Here is a 23538-nt window from a genome sequence, read left to right as displayed (position 1 = left end):
GATTACAACAGATACCACAGAAATACAAAGGATTGTAAGAAATTACTACGAAGAACTGTATGCCAAGAAATTTGAAAACCTAGGTGAAATGGACAAATTTCTAGAAAAATATAATCAATGAAAAACTCAATGAAAAAGAAACAGAAAGCCTGAACAGACCAATAACAACAAAAGAAATTGAAGCAGTAATCAAAAAACTCCCAGCACACAAAAGCCCTGGACCAGATGGTTTCACAGGAGAATTCTACAAAGCATTTAAGGAAGAGATAACCCCTATCCTTCACAGACTATTCCAAAAAATCCAGAAAGATGGGAGTCTCCCAAACTTTTTATGAAGCCAACATCATCCTAATTCCAAAACCAGATAAAGACACAACAAAGAAAGAAAACTTCAGGCCAATATCACTGATGAACCTTGATGCTAAAATCCTCAACAAAATACTGGCAAACCGCATCCAACAATACATTAAAAAGATCATACACCATGACCAAGTGGGATTCATTCCAGGGATGCAAGGATGGTTCAATATTCGCAAGTCAGTAATTGTAATACATCACATAAACAAAAGCAAAGACAAAAACCATGTTGGGAACCGCCCTGACTGGTATCAGAAGCTGAAACCCCTGCCTAGGCTAAGGCTCAGGGAACGCCCTTGGAACCGTAAACCAGCAAGGAGACAAAAGCTTATCTCCATGGCAGGAATGCTGCTTCTGCTGCTTTATTCATAACTGAACCCCAAAAAGCTTGGTCGGTTAGCCAAAGACGGGTAAGATTCCCCACGGGGGAAATGACCTAAGACAGGCACGATCACTTTGGGAGGCCCGCCAAAAGAAGGACTTTGGGGGCTGCAGCAAAAAGGGGTGATGGACCCTCGCTCCTCGGCTTTGACATAGCCTGAGTTCCCAGCGTCTGGGAAAAAACCTCCCTGTCTCCCAGTTGCCTTAGTTCCCTTGCTCCACCTAAGCCTGAAACAATGACAGGGTGGTGCAGCTCTGTACTGAGAAGTGCGGATTCCCCAGGGTAATCAGGCCTAAGAAAGAACATGTAAATTACTGTGAAACCGTTTTTGTTTAGAATGCTCTCAGTTGAATGAGAAGGGTCTTAGGAGGAAGTTATTTTGTTCCTCAGTCTTACAGCTCTTTGGCCCCCAACTCAATAGACCGGCAGAGTTCTTTGTTTTCTATGGTTACCTGAATTATTATGCAAAATGAGCCTAATAAAAGCAGGTATGGATGGTAAATCGGCGCGTTCCCCACTGGGGGGGGGGAGTGGCCATTTCATCCCTACTTCCCCACAGAAACTAGTCTGTCTCTGTGCATGTGTGTTTTTTCTCGCGTGTTTATCGTCGAGCCATCCACAGCGTTCCGTGGTCACTGCTGGTCGGTGACCCACGCGCAGCAAAACCACATGATTATATCAATTGATGCAGAAAAAGCATTTGACAAGGTACAGCACCCATTCATGATAAAAACACTCGGCAAAGTAGGAATAGAGGGAACATTCCTCAACATAATAAAGGCCATATATGAAAGACCTACAGCCAGCATCATACTCAATGGGCAAAAATTAAAATCTTTTCCACTAAGATCAGGAACAAGGCAAGGCTGTCCACTTTCATCACTTCTGTTCAATATAGTACTGGAAGTTTTAGCCACAGCAATCAGACAAGAAAAAGAAATAAAAGGCATCCAAATCAGAAAGGAGGAAACAAAACTGTCACTGTTTGCAGATGACATGATAGTATACGTAGAAAATCCTATAGTCTCTACCAAAAAACTGCTTGACCTAATAAATGAATTTGGCAAAACAGTGGGATACAAAGTCAATATCCAGAAATCAAAGGCATTTCTGTACACCAACAATGAAACAGCAGAAGCAGAGATCAAGGAAAAAATTCCACTTGAAATAGCAAAAAGAAAAATAAAATATCTAGGAATAAACCTAATCAAAGAGGTAAAAGACCTATATTCAGAAAACTACATAACACTGAGGAAAGAAATCAAGGAAGACACAAACAAATGGCAACATATACCGTGTTCATGGATTGGAAGAATTAATATCATCTAAATGCCCATACTACCCAAAGCAATTTACACATTCAATGCAATTCCTATTAAAGTACCAATGGCATATTTCACAGACATAGAACAAACACTTCAAAAAATTTATATGGAATTATAAACGACCCCGAATAGCTGCTGCAATTTTGAGAAAGAAGAATAAAGTAGGAGGGATCACAATACCCGACACTAAACTATACTACAAGGTCACTGTAATCAAAACAGCCTTGTACTGGCATAATAACAGGCACATAGACCAATGGAACAGAACAGAGAGCCCAGAAATAAGCCCAAGTCTCTATGGTCAATTAATATTTGACAAGGAGGCAGCAATATAAAATGGAGTAAAAATAGCCACTTCAACAAATGGTGTTGGGAGAACGGGACAGCCACGTGCAAAAAAATGAAACTTGAGCACCAACTTACACCATATACAAAAATAAATTCAAGGTGGATAAAAGACTTAAATATAAAACGTGACACCATTAAAGTCCTAGAGGAGAACGTAGGTAGGAAAATCTCAGATACTTCACGAAGAAACTTTTTTATTGACGTGTCCCCAAGAGCAAGGGACATAAAGGAAAGAATAAACAAATGGGACCTCATCAAAATTAAAAGCTTCTGCACAGCTAAAGAAAACAGTATCAAAATAAAAAGAGAACCAACTGTATGGGAAAACATATTTGCCAATGATACCTCAGACAAGGGTTTAATCTCCAAAATATATAAAGAACTCACACGACTGCAGTCTAAGAAGACAAGGAATCCAATTAAAAAGTGGGCAAAGGACTTGAACAGACACTTCTCCAAGGAGGACATACAGAAAATCCAAAGACACATGAAACGATGTTCAATATTGCTAGCTATCAGAGAGATGCAAATTAAAACCACAATGAGATACCACTTCACACCAGACAGAATGGCCATCATAAACAAAGCAACAAACAACAAGTGTTGGAGAGGTTGTGGAGAAAAGGGTCCCTAGTGCACTGCTGGTGGGACTGCAGACTGGTACAACCACTATGGAAAGCAGTATGGAACTTCCACAGAAAACTAAAAATGGATCTGCCTTTTGACCCTGCAATTCCACTGCTGGGACTCTATCCTAAGAATACTAAAACACCAATTCAAAAGAACCTATGCATCCCAATGTTCATAGCAGCACAATTTACAATAGCCAAGTGCTGGAAGCAACCAAGATGCCCATCAGTAAATGAATGGATCAAAAAACTGTGGTACATTTACACAATGGAATTCTATGCAGCAGAAAGAAAGAAGGAGCTCCTACCCTTTGCAACAGCATGGATGGAGCTGGAAAACATTATGCTTAGCGAAACAAGCCAGTCAGTGAAAGACAAATACCATATGATCTCACCTTTAACAGGAACCTAAATAACAAAACAAAGAAACAAGCAAAATATAACCAAAGACACTGAAATAGAGGACAGGCTGACGGTGACCGGAGGGGAGAGAAGAGGGAATTTAAGGGGACAGTGGGAAGGGTTCACAGGAACAAACTTAAAGGACACATAGTCATAAACTAAGGGGAGGGTGGTAATGGGAGGAAAGTGGGGATGGGTGGGAGGGGGGAATGGATTAGGAGTAAAAAGGAGAAAACTGTATTTGAACAATGATTAAAAAAAATCCAGTGTTTATAATACAATAAAAAAACTAAAAAAAATAATAATAATTAAAATATTAAAAATTCAAAAAAAAAGAAAAGAAAATAGACAAGGAAAGAAGGCAAAAATGTAACAAAGAACTGATGAGATAGAAAATTAATATTATAATTCTAGACTTAAACCATACTGCAGATAATTATATTGTGTTAAGTCATTAAAATACACCAAAGGCAGACACTACCAGACTGGATGACATGACAAGACACTATTATAAATTTTCTGCAAGAATCCCACTTTAAATATAAAGTACACACATACACACAGAAGAAATGTTACCTGAGATAAAGATGGACATGTCATAGTAATAAAAAGGTCACTGTCTCAAAAAGACATACAAATCCAAAGAATGTAGGTACATAACAAAAGGACTTTGTAATTTTTGAAGCAAAATCTGGATTGCCAATATTTTCTGTATTTTAGCATCTGTGCTCATCAATGATATTGGCCTGGAGCTTTGTTTCTTGGTGTCTTTATCTGGTTTTGGGATAGAATGATATTGGACTCTTAAAAGAGTTTGGGAATCTTACCTCTTGGATTTTTTGGAATAGTTTGAGAAGGATAGAAGTTAGCTCTTTCTTAAATGTTTGGTAAAATTCTCCTAGGAAGTGGTCTTTATGTGCCAAGAGTTTATTATTGCTTCAGTTTCTTTATCTGTTATCAGTCTATTCAGGCTTTCTGCTCCTTGTTGACTCAGTGTTGGAGAATTATGTTTCTAAAAATTTGTCCATTTTGCCCAGATTTTCAAATTTCTGGGCATATAGTTGTTTGTAGTAATTTCTTAGAATCTTTAGCATTTCTGTGGTATCAGTTGTAATTTCTCCTATTTCATTTCCGATTTTATTTATTCGGGTCCTCTCTTTTTCTTGATGAGTCTGGTTAAAGGCTTGTTGATTTTATTTATCTTTTCAAAAAACCATCTCCTGGATTTATTGATCCTTCTAATTGTGCTTTTAGTCTCTATGTCATTTAATTCTGCTCTTATCTTGGTTATTTCCTTCCTTCTACTCATTTTGGGCTCATTGTTGTTCCTCCAGTTTTTGTAACTATTGGGTTAGCTTTTTTATTTGAAATATTTCTATCTTTTTTAGGTATTGCTATGAACTTCCTCTCAGGACTGCCCGCTCTGTGTCCGATAGGTTCTGGGCTGTTGTGATCATTTTCATTTGTTTCTAGAAACGTTTTTATTTCTTCCTTGATCTCATTGTTTACCCATTAATTGTTTAAAAATATGTTATTCAGTCTCAAGGAATTTGAATGTTTTTGAGTTTCTTCTTTGTAGGTTGGTTTCTAATTTCAAGCCATTGTGATCCAAGAAAATGCTCAATATGATTTCAATTTTTTTTACTTTGTTGAGGCTGGTTTTGTGTCCTATCATGTGGTCTGTCTTTGAAAATGTTCCATGTGCATTTGAAAAGAATGTATATTTTGCTTCTTTGGGGTGAAAGGTTCTGTATATATCAGTTAAGTCCATTTGATCTAGACAGAGGGGTGTCTCTCGGCCACCCTGGAAGAATGAGTTGTTCTGGTCCACAAATTAAAAATACAAACACTAATGAAAATTGATGAGTAAATAAAAAGCTTTAAGTAAATTTATGATTTTTTTTGTTTGGCTGCATTCATAGCCATCCTAGGCCCTGTGTCCCACAGACTACAGGTTGGACACTTCAATGGAGTGTATGTAGTTCAATGCCACAATATCCTTTTTGATTATTGGTTTGGATGTTTTGTCCATTGTTGACAATGAGGTTTTAAAATCCCCTACAATAAGTTTGTTGCTGTGTATATCTTTCTTGAAGTCCTCCAAGATTTTCCTTATATATTTGGGTGCCCCTATGTTCAACTCAAAAGAACCTATACACCCCAATGTCCATAGCAGCATTATTTATAGTAGCCAAGTGCTAGAAACAGCCTGAGTGCCCATCAGTAAATGAGTGGATCAAAAAACTGTGGTTTATTTACATAATGTAGTACTACATAGCAGAAAGAAAGGAGTTCCTACCCTTCCTGACAGCATGGTTGGAACTGGAGAATACTATGCAAAGTGAAATAAGCCAGATGATGAGAGACAAATACCATACAATCTCACCTATAAATGGAACCTAATCAACAAAATAAACAATCAAGCAAAAATAAAGAACAAACTGACAGTGATCAGAGGGGAGTAGGTAGGGGGGAACGGGGGAAAGAAAGGGAAGGGACAAGTCAAAAAACATGTATAGAGGACCCATGGGCATGACAACAGAGTGGGAATTGACTAGGGGGATTAGGGTGGGAGGGCCGGGAAAGGAGAACAATGGGGAAAAAGTTGGACAGCTGTAATTGAACAACAGTTTTAAAAAAATTAAAAAAAATTATTGAAATGGCATTTGTTTATAGGATTTTATATGTTTAAAGTGCACATTTCTATGATGCTAGATTTGTATAATGCACTGTGTGCCCACCACTGAAAGTCATTATTTCAATAAATGACACAAGAAGAAATAGAAAATGTTAATCATCCTATATCTATTAATAAAATTGGATTTGTAATTAAAAGCCATCCCACTACAGAAACTTTAGCTCACTAGTGAATTTTATGAAACACTTAAGGAAGAAATTACATACCATGACCAAGTTGGGTTTAACTCAGGAATGAGAATTTGGTTTAACTTTTAAAAAATCAATTGACCTAATTTATCATGTAAAAAGAATAAAAGAGAAAAATCTTATATTCATCTTAGTAAAAGTGGTATATAACAAAATTCAAACTCTTCAGAATGTAGAATTAGAGGGAAATTTTCTCAGCCAGGAAAAGGGCATCTACAAAAAACAATATTCAACATCATAATAAATGGTAAAAGATTGAAATGTTATCCTTATTTTCCTCTCATCACTTTTGTTCAACATTTAATATGCTCCAAGACAGTAAAATAAACCATAAAAAATTACTTAGGGATAGGAAAGGAATGAGTATAACTGTCTCTGCATATGCCATAGGTGTATATATAAACTATCTTGAGGAAACCACAATTACTATAAACTAATATTTGGCAATAAACTTAACAAAATATGCACAAGATCTATACACTGATAAATCACTTGACATGGCTGAGAGAAGTGAAATATCTACATAAGTGAAGAGATATGTCACTATAAGACTCAATGGTGTTCATATGTCAATTCTTCCCAAATTGATAAAGGAATTTATGTAATCCAGGCAAAATTCCAGGAGTCTTTTATTTTTATAGAAATCAGCAAGCTACCTCTAAAATTTACTTTAAAGTTCAAAGAACACAGAATATCCAAAACAATTTGTTAGAAGAACACATTTTAAACATATACACACTTGATTTTAAGATGTTCTCAAAAAGTAATAAGAAAGGGAGGAATTGACATAAAACTGATTTAAAAAATAATGAAACAGAAGTGAGTCCAGAAATAGACCTGCATATATAAAGTCAATTAGTTTGTCATGAAAATGCCAAGTAATTCACTGGGTAAAGTAATATTTGGACCAATAGTGTTGTTATATGTGAATATCCATATTTACTACAATTGAAAAGATTGACAATACCAAGTATTGTCAGGGATGTAAAACAGCTGAAAATTTTATACATTGCTGGTGGAGATATAAAACTATATAATTATAATCAAAAATAGTCTGCCAGTTTTTCACTCAGTTAAACATTACCTCACCTATATGGGTTATTCTACTTCTGGTTACTTACTCAGGAAGAAATAAAAATATGTCTGTAAAAAACTTGTCTATGAATTTACAAAGCAGTTTTTTTCATAGTAACTTAGAATGGAAAGCAAACCAAATGTCCAACAGTTAACTAATGACTGAATAAACAAATTTTGGCTTATTCATGTATTAAGGTACTACTTAACAATTAAAATATGTGAACAGTTGATAACTCACAACAATGATAGATCTCACATATATTATGCTGAGAGAAAGAAACCAGATTCAAAAAGAGTACAAAATGTATGATTACATTTATATGTCCAAAAATGGTAAAACGTAATCTCAAAAATGCTTATTTTAAAATACCACTGTAAAAATCTTCAACATTATTTCTTGTAGACATGCACAAAAATTTCTCTCAGGAACATAATTGTGATTCTAATCCATCACATTAGTGATCTTCAGGTTGTACAATATGTAATTATTCTCATTTGTAAGTTGATTCCAGTAGTTTTCAAAACTAGTTATACCCACATAAAACTGCACCATTAGTTTAAGACTTCTTATTGACTGACATCCATACCTTTAATTTGTATTTTTAGGTTTCTCAAAGCATTGTATCTTGCCAATTTTTTAGCCATGAAATGAGATTTCATAATGGTCTGAATTTGCACTGACCTTGATTATAATGATGAATGCATTCTCATATGTTTTTTGATTATTTATATTTCCTCTTTTTTTGTTTATCATTATGATTGCTTTTCTTATAGATTTTTAGGAGTTCTTTACATAATCCATTTGTCTTTTCAGTTACTTGTGTGACACATAACTTCTCCCAGATTTGGCTTGACCTTATTATCTTATTTATTCTTTATTGAAGGGAAATTGTTAATATTAATGCAGTCAAATGTATTAATAATCTCTCATGCATAGGAATTTTTATATCTTGTTTTAAAAATTAATTACTCCCTACAAGGACATAAAAACATTTTCCTATATATATTTCTACAGGAGTGTCCATTGGCATCAGCATCTAATTATCAGACCAAGGAAAAGTGAAAATGGAGGATTATGGGAAAGATGGGGTACCTGGATGATTTTTGGTACATCATTCTTTCCCTATTCTATTGGCCAGAACTCAGTCATATGCTCCTACCTAAGGGATGCTAGAAAATGGAGTCTAATTATGTGTCCAGGAAGAAAAGAAAATGTAATTTTTGAAAACTTAGCTAGTTGTTATTCTGATGAACATTTCCATTCTAACACATATTGAATGCACTCACCCCTTCCCCAAGAAAGACAAATCAGATCCCATCTGTTCTTAAGTACAATATTTCCATATCCCCATTAGACTCAGGTATAGATCATCTTCATTCTGTAACATACAAACTTTTTTTAAAGATTTTATTTATTTATTTTTAGAGAGGGAAGGAAGTGAGAAAGAGAGAGAGAAAAAAATATCAATGTGCGATTGCTGGGGGTCATGGCCTGCAATCCAGGTATGTACCCTGACTGGGAATCAAACCTGTGACACTTTGGTTCACAGCCTGCACTCAATCCACTGAGCTACACCAGCCAGGAACATACAAACTTAAAAGATAATTATGTGGTCTCACACAAAGATGGAACAGGAATCATTACCCACAATTGAAACATGTTTTGAGAAACATTCCTTCCACTGGGGCTGTACAGATTTTGTAGTTCAAATTCCTGTTGGTATACATTTGGAAACCTAAAATTTCTTTTAAGGTGTAAATACTAAAAGTTTTGTTATCATAAATTCAGACTCTTGGATTCCTCAACATTATAGTCATCTCAAAACTCTACTGGACTTCTAATCTGTTTGCTTCCACTCAATTCCATGTACTAGTAACTTTGTTCAAAGTTATTCCTTAGAAATGACTGATAAGTCCTCATGCCTCTTTTATACAATGTAGTGGCAGCTACCTTGAAAGCATCAAGTTTGGCTGGGAAGACCAAAACTCTTAGCTTAACCACAAGATTGCTCCTGTTACTCTATGTCTTCTTTTCTTATTTCCTACTGTTTGGGATTTAGAAAAATTTAGATTTTCCAACTGTATCAAATATGTATTGCCACAACAATGTTGCATAAAAAAAACACCCCAAAATTTAAGAGCTTAAATCAACAAACATTTATTATTTATCACAACACTAATTGGTTGTGGGTTTCTGATTTGGCTCCAACTGGGCTGATTTCAGCTTAACTTGCCCACAAATAAGTCAGCTGTGGGGGGTCCACTGGAGGCTGGTGGATCTGATGTGTCCTCTGCCGAGATGATATGGCTCTACTCCATATGATCTCTTATATTCTAGCAGGCTAACAAATTTGCTGTAAGATCCAAGTTTAAAGGCAAGGGTCCAAGAAAAAGCAGAAGTATACAAATCCTCCTAAAGCTACATGACCAAAGCAAGTCATAAGCCAACCTAGATTTCAAGTACTAGTTAAAAGACCATCTTCCAATGATAATATCCTTCAAAGATTACACATCAAGGATATACCTATAGACAGTGATGGGGAATTGAAGGCATTTTGGCAATTAATTTGCTCTACCAACCAAGATCCCACATTTTCCATTCTTTCTATTTTCATTAATTCTGCTGACAATCCAGCCACTATTCTTCTGAATGCATTTACTTTTTTTCTAATACTCTGGTAGTGAAGCTAATGTAAATTCACACTTAACACTCTATTTTCTAATTTTGTCATAAGGCTCTATATTTGGATTACCTTTCCAGGGTATCAAAGATGAAAGTTTTACCAAATGTTTTACCACTGAATAACTGGGTCCTCATATTCTCATCTTTGCAGTATCAGACCCTCACCCTTTTATTCCCAACCATTTCAAATATTGTATGTCTTGTAGGGCAGTGATCCATTTCCAAATACCACTTTCTATGTTAGTAAGAACATGCTAGCAGGCATAATAAATAAAACTTCAAATATTAACATCTTAGCCAGATAAATATTTATATATTATTCATGCAGTACCCAAAAATTGTTATTTATTGTCATTGATGAGATAGTCATTCATACTTTCCACAAAGCAGTCATTCAAAGTCCTATCTGTAATCTCCAATCCCTGACTTCCAAGGTTGCCCTAGGCATTGATAGGAACCTAGCAAACAGAGAAAGATGCAGTGGAGGAATCACAGGTTTCTGGGTCACTTTCATTACATATCATGGCCAGAAATCAACATCATGGTCATGCCTACTTGAATATAAATAAAGTAAATGTGTGCCCAGGAGAAAAAATAAATGAAGTTTGGTAAGAGCTTAGCTTTCTAGTCTTTGCTATATCTTCCATTTGTTTGGAAAATTATACTCTCCTTACCTAGTCTTTTAATGGCTACCCTATTGATTTTCTCATACATTTTTAAACTCTAAAATTCATCTATATCTTAAACATCCTTCCTCAAAATAAAAGAACTTCAGGATATTTTAAACTCTATTCACTCCTATTTAATTACCTGGTCTTCTTGATTGGTAATTTAGTTTCTTCTCTTTTTATATATTCACTCTGTTATTGTTGTTACGATGGTTTATATAGTTGTTTGTAGATATGATAATATCTTTATTTCCTTTTCACTTCTAAAAGATAATTTACTACATACAAAAATCTAATTTTTATAAGTTTTTCCCCCTCTGAGACCATTGGACATAACTATTCCAACATCTTCTTATGCTTTCATTGTTGCTGTTAGAAAGCCAATGAATGATCACACCATTGTACTTTTATAAGTGATCTGTCTTCCCCCTCTAGCTACTAGTACATTACCTTCATGTTCTGCCATCTTAGTCACGCTTACTACATACAAATGCTCCCAATAACCCATTCTAAGGTGAAAATATCATTAAATGCAAAATATATTTAGAACACCTGATCTACCAAATATCATAGCCTAACCTTCTTTAAACCTGCTCGCAACACAATATCCAAAAAATGCTTGCAACATAGTACACTGTAGAATAGCTGTCATTTATCCTTATGATTGTGTGCCTGATTGAGAGCTGCGGTTCTCGGCTGATGTCCAGCTCATGACAGAATATGGTACTGCATAGCGCCAGCCTGGGAAATTATAAAAATACTAAATTTGAAGTAGAGTTTCTACTAAATGTATATTCCTTTTTCACCATTGTGAAGTCAGAAAATCATTTTAAGTAGAACCATGGTAAGCCAGAGACCATCAGCATTGTTTCCTGTATTTATGGATTAATGTTCATCATCTCAGGAAAATTGTATGTCAATTCTCATTAGATGTGACATAGTCTTAGTCTCTCACTTTTTCTCTCTCTCTGTCTCTATCTTTCTTTCTTTTTCTGCCTCAGTGGTGCTTCATTTTGAATAAAGAACTCTATCCACCACTTTTAGAAAATATATTGTTCAACAATGTTTAATGTTTAACTCATCCATTAAGTCTTGTATTTAAGCTTTTTTATTTTAATTATAAATTTCTTTTAATTTTAATCTGCACAGTTACTTTAATAGTCACATATTTTTTGTCATTTTTTAAATCCATGATCATTTTTATTCCAAAGTTTATTGCTATTAACATTTAATATACAGTTATGGTTTTTTATGTATTATATAATTCCAAAATGGCTGGATAAGAATTATAATTATCAATTGGAACAGCTAAATTAAAAATTCAAATTCCACCAGTAAAAGATAAAAATTTTCAGATTAAATCAAAATCTACATCTATTTACCATTTATTATAATTAGATCAAAACAATATGATGCATCACAGAAAAAGGAAAAAATAAGGGACAAATAGTATAAAAGATTATTTAAAGCAAAAATATCACTAAATTAGATGGAAGATCATTTTATTTTAGTAAAATTAAAACTCTAAAAATATATTAACTTGTATAAACTTTTATTTTTAGAGTTAATCAAAATATAAATTAAAAAATACAAGACAATACTAGTGGTCATAATTGTGGAAAATTTAACACACCTCTCAGTCCAACAGATCCACTAGGACAAAAATTAAAAAGGATACAAAGCAGGAGTTTTCCACTGTGCTCTGGGAAGTTGAGGGAAAGGAGATAAACTGGGACCCTCATTCCTACTTTAATAAGACTAACTTTGCTTTTGACTATTTTTTATGTATAAATTTTTTGTAAGATATTTGATTTGACAATTTGAAATTACTTAAAAATTATGAAAGATAATAAAATAGTATTAGAATTAAATATTAACAAAAACTGTCTAAAATCTAATTTTTAACCCTTAAGTTCTTTTTTCTGAATAGACACAAAACTCACAAAAACTGATTCCTTTAGTTACCAAGATTGATTCAAGTTCCAAAAATGAGAAATTATGCAAGTCACTATTTCTACATTATCAAAAATGGCTTCATCAGTAAAAAAGAAAAAGCTCTTATTAAAAAGAACAAGACAGTTGTTTGGAACACTATCCAGTAACCAAAAAGTGGTTGGTTCAGTTCTTGGTGAGAATACATACCTAGGTTAAGGTTCCATCCCCAGTCCTGGTGGGTATGATGCCTGGTCCGGGCATCATATTACCTTCTGAAAGCAACATATTACTGTTTCTCACATCAACTTTTCTCTCCCTCCCTTCCTTTCTCCATACATCTCTCTCTTAAAAAAATGAAAAAATGGAGCTCCACTGGCACAATAAGTTAGCACATACTACTTACAAGAAATGAAAAAATGTCCTCAAGTGAGGACTACAAAAAAGAAAAAGAGAGTAATATATGCTTGTATTATTTACCATAAATAATAACTCTTTTGATTTTAAGCTCCATAAGTCAAAATGATATAAATTTGCCAATCAAGAAAGATGACTAAATTAAAAACAGGGTAATTAATTAAAACAAAAAAAGTAAAACTCAAAATGCTTATTTCGAAGACCAATAAAAAAGACAAACCTCTGACAAGGCTAATCATTAAAAACCATTACAGCTAACATTTATCAAATACTCCCTATTCACCATGTATTTTGGCAAGTAATTTACAAGAACTTAACTCACTTAATCTTCAAAACAATATTGAATAAATCATTCATTCATTTATTTCCTAAGCATTTATTAAGTACTCACTATAAACCTAGCACTCTATGAGATACTATTGACATACTGCTGAACAAGAGAAATGATGTCACTGTCCTCAAGATATTTGCATTCTGAAGGAACAAATAAATATCTTCATTAAACAAAATTTACAACTTAGAAAATTCTTCTAAGGTCACATTGCATTTTTGTGTCCAAATTGTATTTGTTCCTAAACTGTATTTCTTCAAGGCCCATGCTATTAAGCAAACATGCAATGCTAATAGTGATAATAATAACAATAATGATAATAATAATAATAGATTTAAATAGGTACAATTTATATAACTCATTGCTGAAACAGAAATTATGGATAAAACGTTTAATTTTCTAGGGAAACATAAATTTTCAAAATTGACACAGCAGATATTTGAACATAACACAATGAAAGAAAACAGGAGAAATTGAAAACACTGTAAAAAATAACTTTATTATGGTAGTAAACCCAGGTGACTTTTTGTAGGAGTCCTATTAATATTCTAAAGAATATATAATTTCCCTACTATTTAAGTTATCAGAATGGGAGATCGAAGTACTCTGTCATGTTTACCAAGCTATCATCCATCACTATGATACATAATTTATCAAAGCTAGCCTTGTAAACTAACCCACTCACTAACATGTTAGCATGTACTCACACACCTACAAACCCAATAAACAATAGACAATCTCACCTTTGAATATTGATGCAAAAATCCTAAATTTAAAAAAATCACAAATCATTTCTCACATGCAACAAGGTCTGTGCAGAAAGTATCCAGCCTGGTAATGTGACAAATAGAGACATTTACTGAAGAAGGTACAAGAAATATTATACATAGGAACATGACACCTCAGTCCCCTTCAAAGTAGGCACCTTGGGACCTCACACGATTCTTCCAATTGCCATCAGCTTCCCTGTTGCACTTTACTGAATTTCATCAACAGTCTGAAATCTCTTTCCTTTCAAAGGTGATTTTAGTTTTGGGAAAAGCCAGAAGTCTCAGGGCACCAAACCTGGGCTGTAGAGGGGCTGAGTCACCTGGGTGATTTGATGTTTCATAAAAAAACTGCACTAGACCTGATGCATGAGCAGGTGTGTTGTCATGATGAAGCTGCCAATCACCAGTTGCTCATAGCTGCAGCCTCTGAATCATCTGAATAGTTCCTATAGACCTGAATAGGTCCAAACTTAATGCAAAATTTGATGCAGATTTGTTCCTCTACTCATTCAATCATTTTGCATGTGATGGTCACACAGCACATGTGTTCACCCAACCACCCCCACCGGTTAGTACAGTGAAGCCATTATTGTCCCTGCTTGCACATTCCAGTCCTCTCGCCTTGGCTGCCAGGTTACACCAATGCCACACAAACCGTTTTGAACTTAAGGGTTATTCCAAAATGCAAGGTTCAGTCTTCGTGGATGTTGTATATATGTACCTAAATAAACAAGCGAAAACTGTCAACTCATATCCAGCAATTTCACTTTATGTTTCATTCCTAAGGAATACATCAGAAAGGTGTTAAAAAAATGCATGTGGACATTATCATAACATTGTTAATAATAGTGAACATTGCTATCATTTCTATAAGAAAAATTAGTGGGAAAATATCCTATCCTTAGTAATCATAATCTGTTACAAGAGATGGGAGTGGTATACACAAAGCACTTTGTTACTTAAAAGAGAAAAAAATCCCAACAGACTACACAAGTAAGGAAAGACTGCTGAAGGGGAGGAGGCATTTAGGACAGGTCTCAAAGGACAGTGAGATTTTAACAGACATGATCAGAAACACACAGAGATGTCTTTCTGTGTCAGGAACTATGGTAATGAAACAGTGAGAAATCAAACTGAAAAAGCAGAGTATGTCCAGACCATAAAGTACATTAAATATAGAGAGTAATTAATAATCAACAGAATAGAACTGAGAAGCCTGAAAAAGATTCAAGCATGTGAAAACCAATTATATGACAAATGCAACATTACAGATTGTGGGAAAGGGAGTTTTAATGATGCTGAAATAATTAGTTGCTTTCCCTATCTCACACCAAAAACATGAGTATAGTCCAGATGGATTAAAGATCCAACCTTCTAATAACTTTAAAAATATTACTAGAAATACTGCAGAAAATATAGACATAAATTTGGGTTTACAGATAAGTTTATAAACAAATAAAAATTCAAAGTCATGAAGAAAACCACAGATATTTTTTTTCTCCCAAAAATGTTTGTAAAATTTTATCACAGAATTTTTCTTGGAAACAAAGTCTCGGTTCTAACACACACAGCACTCTGAGAAATTAATTTAAACAATGCAAACAGGCAAATAGAAAAATCAGAAAGGTAACACAAGCAAATATTTCAGAAAAGCAGGTGCAAATGGCCAATAAATTATGAAAAGATGTTCAACCTTCTTAGTATTCAGAGAAATATTAATTAAAATAGCAAATGCCATTTCTTACTTTTCAATCCTGACAAAAATTAAACATATTAATCACATAAAATGATGGCAAGGATACGTGGAAACAGTCTCACACATTACTGATAGGTATGGAAACTGCCACTATATTATTGAAAAACAATCTGGCAGTACTTATTAAAATGAAAAATACACATGCCCTTTGATCCATCAATTCTACTTTTGTGAATGTCTGCTGAAAATAAAAAAAAAGTCATAGTACATGATACATGTGCACTGTTGTTTGTAGTAATATTGTTTCTTAGTGGCAAAATAAGAAAGCAAAACAAAACAAAACTTGGACTATGCTAAATGTTTAACTATAGGGAATGCTTGAATAAATTCTGATACATCTATCATGGATTAATATGCAGCTATTAACCAGAATAAGCCATGGGTTGATCTTAGATTTGATCTTTTCATAATAATAAATATTAACCATATGAGTTACATTTTTAAAGAAAACATAAACAACTTCTATGTATATATATGTATCATAGAGACAAAGTGAGAGATCACATGCAAACTGCACTTATTGTTGCAGAAAGAAGTTATTTGCAGGAGTGGGAATAAAAGAGTTCTTAATCCACTTAGTTTATGAATCTTGTTCAGTTCCTGGCAATAAGTACATATTACTTTGTAATTTCACCAAATTACTTTTACCATTTAAACAATTTCATAAAGTTTTAAAGAATCTGCATGGGAAGTAAAGTATATCAACCAGCCCATGGTCCTTAATTGTGATTACACTTTATTGCACTCAGCCTATTAAGTGCTTAAATTACCAGATAACAGAATCTATGTTCCTAATAGTGGAAAGTGTATTAACAATATTTTTGTTCCTCATTGTAGCCCGGTTCCAACAATCACATGGATGAAGGTCAATGGCTATATTCCTAGTAAGGCACGCCTGCGGAAATCGCAAGCAGTGCTGGAGATACCCAACGTGCAGCTGGACGACTCAGGAGTGTATGAGTGCAAAGCTGAAAACTCACGCGGGAAAAATTCCTTTCGTGGACAATTACAAGTATACAGTAAGTGGTGTCAGCAAAGCGTTATGTCCTAGTTCCAAGAGCCAAACTGAAAATGCAAATTACTTTGAACTAAATATTGGTTCTTAGGCACATAAAAACCAAGTAATAATTTATAGTAATACTTTCTTTGATATGATAAAGATTCATGTAAAATTACCATACCCAGAGAAATGCTTAAAATTAAAAATGTATGGGGGATTATCAAGTGCTTTGTAAAGCATAGAGAGTTGATATTTGTAAAAATGAGATTTTTTTTTGGATAAGTTAAGAATCCTTATTATCTTAATCTTGCCCTAGGCTTGAACAGGAGTCACAATCTGTTGTCCATAAATCAAATCCTGTTCAGCTTTATTTTTTGTAAATAAAATTTTACTGGAACACAACTGCATTCTTTTGCTTACATATTATCTATGGCAGTTTTTGCACTGCTATGACAGAACTGAATAGTTGAGAAGGAGACCAGATAATGCAAAGCCTAAATTTTCTATCTGGTCCTTTGAAAAAAAATGCTGACCCCTGGCTTAAATTCTTACATTTATAAGATAAATAGTCTTTACAGCCTGCAGTGTTTGTATTGTCCAAAATGCCAAAGAGCCAACCAGGGTGTGTGTAAGAATTTAGAAAACCTACTTAAAAATATCTACAATCTCCTCTTCACCTCTGGGGATCACAAATTGAATCTGTTTTCATATTTGCTTTTATAATATGCATTATACATAATGGGTAAGTGATATTATTATCACTGGGACATACTTGTCCCAGGTGAGGAGATTGAAAAATAGAGGAATAATGATCTAGAGCATTGATATAAGCATATACAGATGCTTCCAATATGTTATCCAAATTGCATATTCAGCTGAATCTGCCACCCAACTACAACTGCCACTGTATCTCAAGATCAGTCATCCTGAGAACCTTAACATTCTTCCCAGGGATGCTTAAAGAGCATTTTAAAATATTAATATCTGAATTCAATCTGTTTTTCTTTCTTTATCTCTACCAATGGGCTACTTTTAGGAATTCAGTACTCCAACCAAATTGACTATATGCATTTTATTCATTCATTTACTTGTTCGATTAATGTTTACTAAGGGCTTATTACTAGTCAGTAATAAGCTCTATCTGCTAGCAACAGAGCTCTGAAGAAACTCATGGCCCATTGGATTAGATGAAAAGCAAACCCCACATTAGAACGGAGCATACTCTTTGCTGTGACAAAGGCACGTGCAAAGAATTGGGAGAGCATAGTCCACTCCGTTTTACTGGCATGATTTAGGGAAAGCTTCCACAGGATTTGTACCTTAAAGGCTAAACAGGGGAAAGCATCCTAAAAAAAGGATACATGAGTAATTTAGAAGTTTTTGAGACTGAACTACCAGCACTAATTTGGTTATAATTAGGCCACAGATATTATATTTGGATGAAATTTTTACTGGTTAAAAATCTGATAGCTAAAGATAAGTGTTCAACTAGTATTTTGCTAATTGACCCACACCCCCCACAAAAAATGCACTGTCTGTTACTCTTAAGACTATTTGGGAAAAGTCCCAGATCTGTATTGTGAAGAATGGTCCACACCTAAATAAGAATTAGATTTATAATCTGGGACAGAGGCACTTATAGGACACTAATCTTGTCCCCCTCTCCATTCCAGATATTCCATTCATAAGCATTAGCAAATACTGCAAAAAATTATAAAAAAATTGCTTTCACTCAGTATTGCCAAGGTATCTTCTGGTGAGAAGGTATGCTACTAAGAAATAACTCTGAGCACTCCTTGTCATCCACAATTAGATGTCCATTTCAGACCAGCAGGGTTGCCAATGCACAGTGCATCTGGTGAGAGTGGAACAGCCTCTGGGTTTAAGGTGCTATATGTCTCTTAAACTGTTCACACCCTAAAATGGGTGACTTGACAAAAGCTACATAAAACAAGTTACTAGCTTTTTTATTTTTTAAATTGGGGAAGCAGTATAATAGGTGATTTTTACTTGTAAAACTGTTGGTAGCATGAATTCAAATAATATTTTAATTGCACTTCTGTATCATCCACTGAATTTTGAGCTGACAGCAAACACACATCATGGCATATTTATCTTTGCATTCTCAGTGCTAATCGCTCTACCAATAGTAATGTCCAATAAATATTTGAAGAAGGGAAAGCAGGAGTTATTTCTTTTTCAATTAATTGATCACTTGTTGATTTCTAAGACAAATTCATTTTGGAATCAGGACTCTAAACTGGGCAAAACATTGTTTTGATTTCTAGGTTTTTTCTGTTCTAGATGACTAGTTTTTAATTTAATAGCTTTTTCTTTCCTAATTTTTCATTTTAGTAACATATAAAGATCTTTTCCCAGTTTCTTTTCACATCTACAAGCTCTATATCCTGGCATGGTCATAGTGTACACATTTACACATAATAAATATAACTAATCTCCTGTAATCAACTATCAGATAGGCTGGGGCAAAATAGGTTTACTCATATAAAAATAATGCAATAGCCCCAGCTGGAGTAGCTCAGTGGATTGAGTTCTGGCCTGCAAACCAAAAGGTTGCCAGTTCAATTCCCAGTCAGGGCACATGCCTGGGTTGCAGGCCAGCTCCCCAGTGGGCGGCACATGAGAGGCAACCACACATTGATGTTTCTTTTCCTCTCTTTCTCTTTTGTTTCCTTTCTCTCTAAAAATAAATAAATAAAAATCTAAAAATAATTTAAAATAATGCAATAATTTGTAATTAATAATGCAAGAATAAACTGTGTTTCATGTACTCACAACTGTAAACCTCCTTTCACCCCACTCTGTATGGAGTCATGCTATGTCTAAAGTAAATATGCATATCATGACCACTGTGCTCTTGATGATCTTGCTTTCTAGCTGGGGTGTCAAACAATAGCTAAAATGTTCAGTTAACAATTTGTCAGCAACAGAAAAGGGGTAATAAGTTACTATGTGATTATTTTCCAAATTAATAAGAACAATAGATGTCCAGAGAAGATGCAGATGACTCCTCTTAAGGTTAGGATTAATATAAGTAACCTTATATTACTGAGATAAAATCTTGAATTATGACAATTCAAAGAGACAGAGGAGAGAAGTAGAATATTCCATGTGGATTGAACAGTCTGAAGAAGTTTCATGGTATGCATGGCAGACCTCTAATCTGTCCACTTGGATTTCAGGGATCACGTATAGTTATGAAGTTGTTTGGCAAAGTTAGTCAGAAAGGTTACAGAAAGTCCAACTGAGAAAGCAGAGTTTAAGGTTTCTTTTGCATCTGACTATTTCTATGAGCATTTTTTTTTGCATGTGACTACAAAAAGACTGATTTTGGAAGCCAGGCACAAAAAAATCAGGATCAGTATTTGAAGTTCACCATGGTAGATTGTTGAGTGAAAGCTTTTAGCCTTGAAGTGGAAACACAGAGTGTATTCTCAAAGGCCTACAAATCCTAACTATGCCAAGGTAAGTCTCCTTGAAGACCAAGTTACATATTGGCCAGAAGATCAATAATCTACTAAAAGCAAAATTCCTGATTTGAGACAAGTTTGAAGGTAAAGCACCCTAGGTGTTCAGTAATTGCTTTCAATTAATGTTTTTTTTTTTGAACATTTAAAAATGGGATGGGAGAAATATGCTCCCTGAAGTTAGAAATAGATATCTGACTTTGCAAGTGGTTTCTGTCCCTTACTATGTGACCTCAGGTAAATTTCTTTAACCTTTCTAAGCCAAAAATTCCTAATTCATAAAATGAAACAACAGGATATGCTTAGCTTATGAAAGTGTTTGTAATGATCAAAATATCATCACCAATTTTATATTCATGTATAATTTATACACATACACAGAAAATGAGAGTTCTGTGGTAATAGAATGGTGTGCCTCTCCCAAACACCTACAGTTACATGAATTGATAAGAATTGTTAATTCAATTAATATGTCCATATGAACTGTGACTTTGGTTAAGCGTTTGAGAAGTGAATTCACCTCTTTGTAATGCTTATATTCTTACAGCTTACCCACACTGGGTAGAAAAACTGAATGATACTCAGCTAGACAGTGGAAGCCCTCTCCGCTGGGAATGTAAGGCTACTGGGAAACCCAGACCCACATACCGCTGGCTGAAGAATGGAGTGCCCCTCTTAACTCAGGTACTGTTGGTAGCTATTGACTGGTGTCAGCGTAGTTTTAGCCGTCTTTTCCCTAAGACAAACTATACTTGTTTATTTTTACTGGAATCCACTTTTCACTTATGTTTTATAATATATTTAGAGTGAGAAACAACAAATATATAAATAATTTTATTTTAATTACTTCCCTTTTTAGTAATATATCATTTCTTTACATTTTATGAACTCCTATAAATTCATAAGAAAATGCCAGTGATTATCATAGACTCATTGCAATTTGTAACTGACTTTCAGATGTTATCTGCCTTGTTGCTGTCATTTTGCTCATGATGGAGATAACCCCATACAGTGAAGCGACTTGCCCAAGATCATATATCTAGTAAAGGACTAATGTGGAATAGAATCCTAGTCTTCTGTGTCCTGGGTAGTTTCTCCCTGTGGCATCCTGCTACCCACAGACTTAAATATCTTTTTTGTAAAGCTTCTGCATGTTTATAAAACATCTTAATATGTACTAGATTTGAAAATAAATCAATTATATTTAATTTCAGAATAATGGTAATAATTTTAGCTAACTCCTTCCTTTATTTGTGGCCTTTGCTGGACAGACGGCAAGAAGGAGATGTATAAGTTGACTTTCTGAACACAGGTTCTGCCCAGTGGCCTCTTGTCTACCATTTATTTCTTTGGGACTCAGTTGCTCCTTTGTAGAATGAAGATGTTAGACAAGATCATCCTTATGGTTCCATCTGGCTTCAACATTCCCTTATTCTAAAACCAATTAGGCCAAAACAAATACAATTCCACAAAAAGACAGACACATAGAGCTGTTTAAGAAAGCCAAACAGAGTTGTGGGGTGGGAGTCCTGGGGCAGGATTGCCTCTTCCTCTCTCATTCTCCCAGTGATACCAGAAAAACCTGGAGAAGGGACTATGCTGGTCATATAATCTACTGTCAGCATCCAAGTACAGTAAATTCTATAAATTCCACTGGCAGATAATCCATTTGCAAAGTGAATAGGTTTATTTTTTAAAATGATGCCAAATTAGTTGGCATCTGTATTGACAGATAATCAAAGCACTGCTCACTAACATTTTTTTAAAATGCTTTGCTTGGCATTAAGTAAACAAGACACTTGGTTGTTCAACAACATTTTATATTTAAAATTCATTTTGAAATGTGCTCTTGGCCTCAGTTTACTTCAATTTACACATGCTCAGTTTTCTATCTTCTATATTGTTTCTTCTGATAATAAAGTTGACAATTTTGGATCAATAATTTTATACAGAATCTAGCTACAGGGCAGTTTTTCTGTGTTATTTTGTTGGGAAGTGAAAGAAAAAACAAATTCTGACCAGGCCAATATAAGAAAAGGGTCCTTGTTGTGACCTTAGCTCTATTTAACCTTGATCCCCTGGAGTTGTAGCCTCAGTCCTTCCTGCCATGTGAAGCCCTGCTTGCACTTTACAAAATGAGTCAAATAGAAACTTCATCTGCTGATTAAATTTCACAAGCTCAACTAGTATACCAAACAAAAGCTTCTCTATTTAAAAACAAAACTACAAGTAAAATTCAGAAGAATTACTATAAAAAAGACAATCTTTTCTAAGAAATTGTTATAATTTACATGAAATGTTGTAATGCAATAATGAACAGTAAATTGTGTTCTAAGTTGTCAAATAATAAATAATATTCAGCCACATGATTTACAAGCTTTTCTCTCTTTCTTTCTTTCTTTCTTTCTTTTTTTTTTTTGTCTAGCAGACGCTAATTGTGGATTCTATATCTAACTTTTTTATTCCATGCAGAGTAAGGTGGAGATGGTTAGTGGAGTATTGATGATCCACAACGTGAATCAGTCAGATGCTGGAATGTATCAGTGTTTGGCTGAAAATAAATATGGAGCCATTTATGCAAGTGCTGAGTTGAAAATTCTAGGTATGCAATTTCTAAATAAATAAATCAGAAAAAAGTGTTGCTTCTCTCCATGTTCTAATTCTTACTACACTGGTTTTATGAGGTGATTGTAAAAAACCCTATTTTATGACTTGAAGAACAATACTGTGTCTTGCTGATATATATATATTTTTAAGCTTTAGGGGACAAGTTTATATTGGGTACAGTTTGTACTAGAACTTTTTTATAAGGTTTTTCTAACTTTAGTCTTAAGCTTAAGAGGTTTACACAATATGTTTTTTCTATGGCATTAAAAACATCATATAAGAAATATGTGTTCACTTTCAAGGAAGAATGTCTTGAGGGTAGGGAATCAAAATGCAGACTTCAAGCATCCTGTCCATGCTCCCTTAACAATGCTTAATATTTTTCTGAGCTGCTGCTACCTGCCAGTGGGCATGTGATCTGGAAGGCAGGACTCCACAGTAAAGCACGCTCTCATCATGGGTCATTGCCATTACCACCCT

The 23538-nt window shown here is 34.4% G+C and overlaps 1 protein-coding gene across 1 annotated transcript in view; it reads left to right on the top strand.

Moving 5' to 3' along the window:
- Positions 1-23538, top strand: part of CNTN5 (contactin 5) — an 893122-nt gene that overhangs the window by 613360 nt on the left and 256224 nt on the right. Inside the window, exons 9-11 of the mRNA XM_045818134.1 lie at positions 16801-16982; positions 20999-21135; positions 22924-23053. Coding sequence (XP_045674090.1) covers positions 16801-16982; positions 20999-21135; positions 22924-23053 — 449 coding nt within the window. The remainder of the gene's footprint in view (positions 1-16800; positions 16983-20998; positions 21136-22923; positions 23054-23538) is intronic.

The sequence above is a fragment of the Phyllostomus hastatus genome, unplaced genomic scaffold, assembly GCF_019186645.2.
Source record: "Phyllostomus hastatus isolate PE091 unplaced genomic scaffold, TTU_PhHast_1.1 phas_scaffold_317, whole genome shotgun sequence".
In the NCBI taxonomy this organism is placed as follows: Eukaryota; Metazoa; Chordata; class Mammalia; order Chiroptera; family Phyllostomidae; genus Phyllostomus; species Phyllostomus hastatus.
This window is presented reverse-complemented; position numbering and strand designations above follow the sequence as displayed.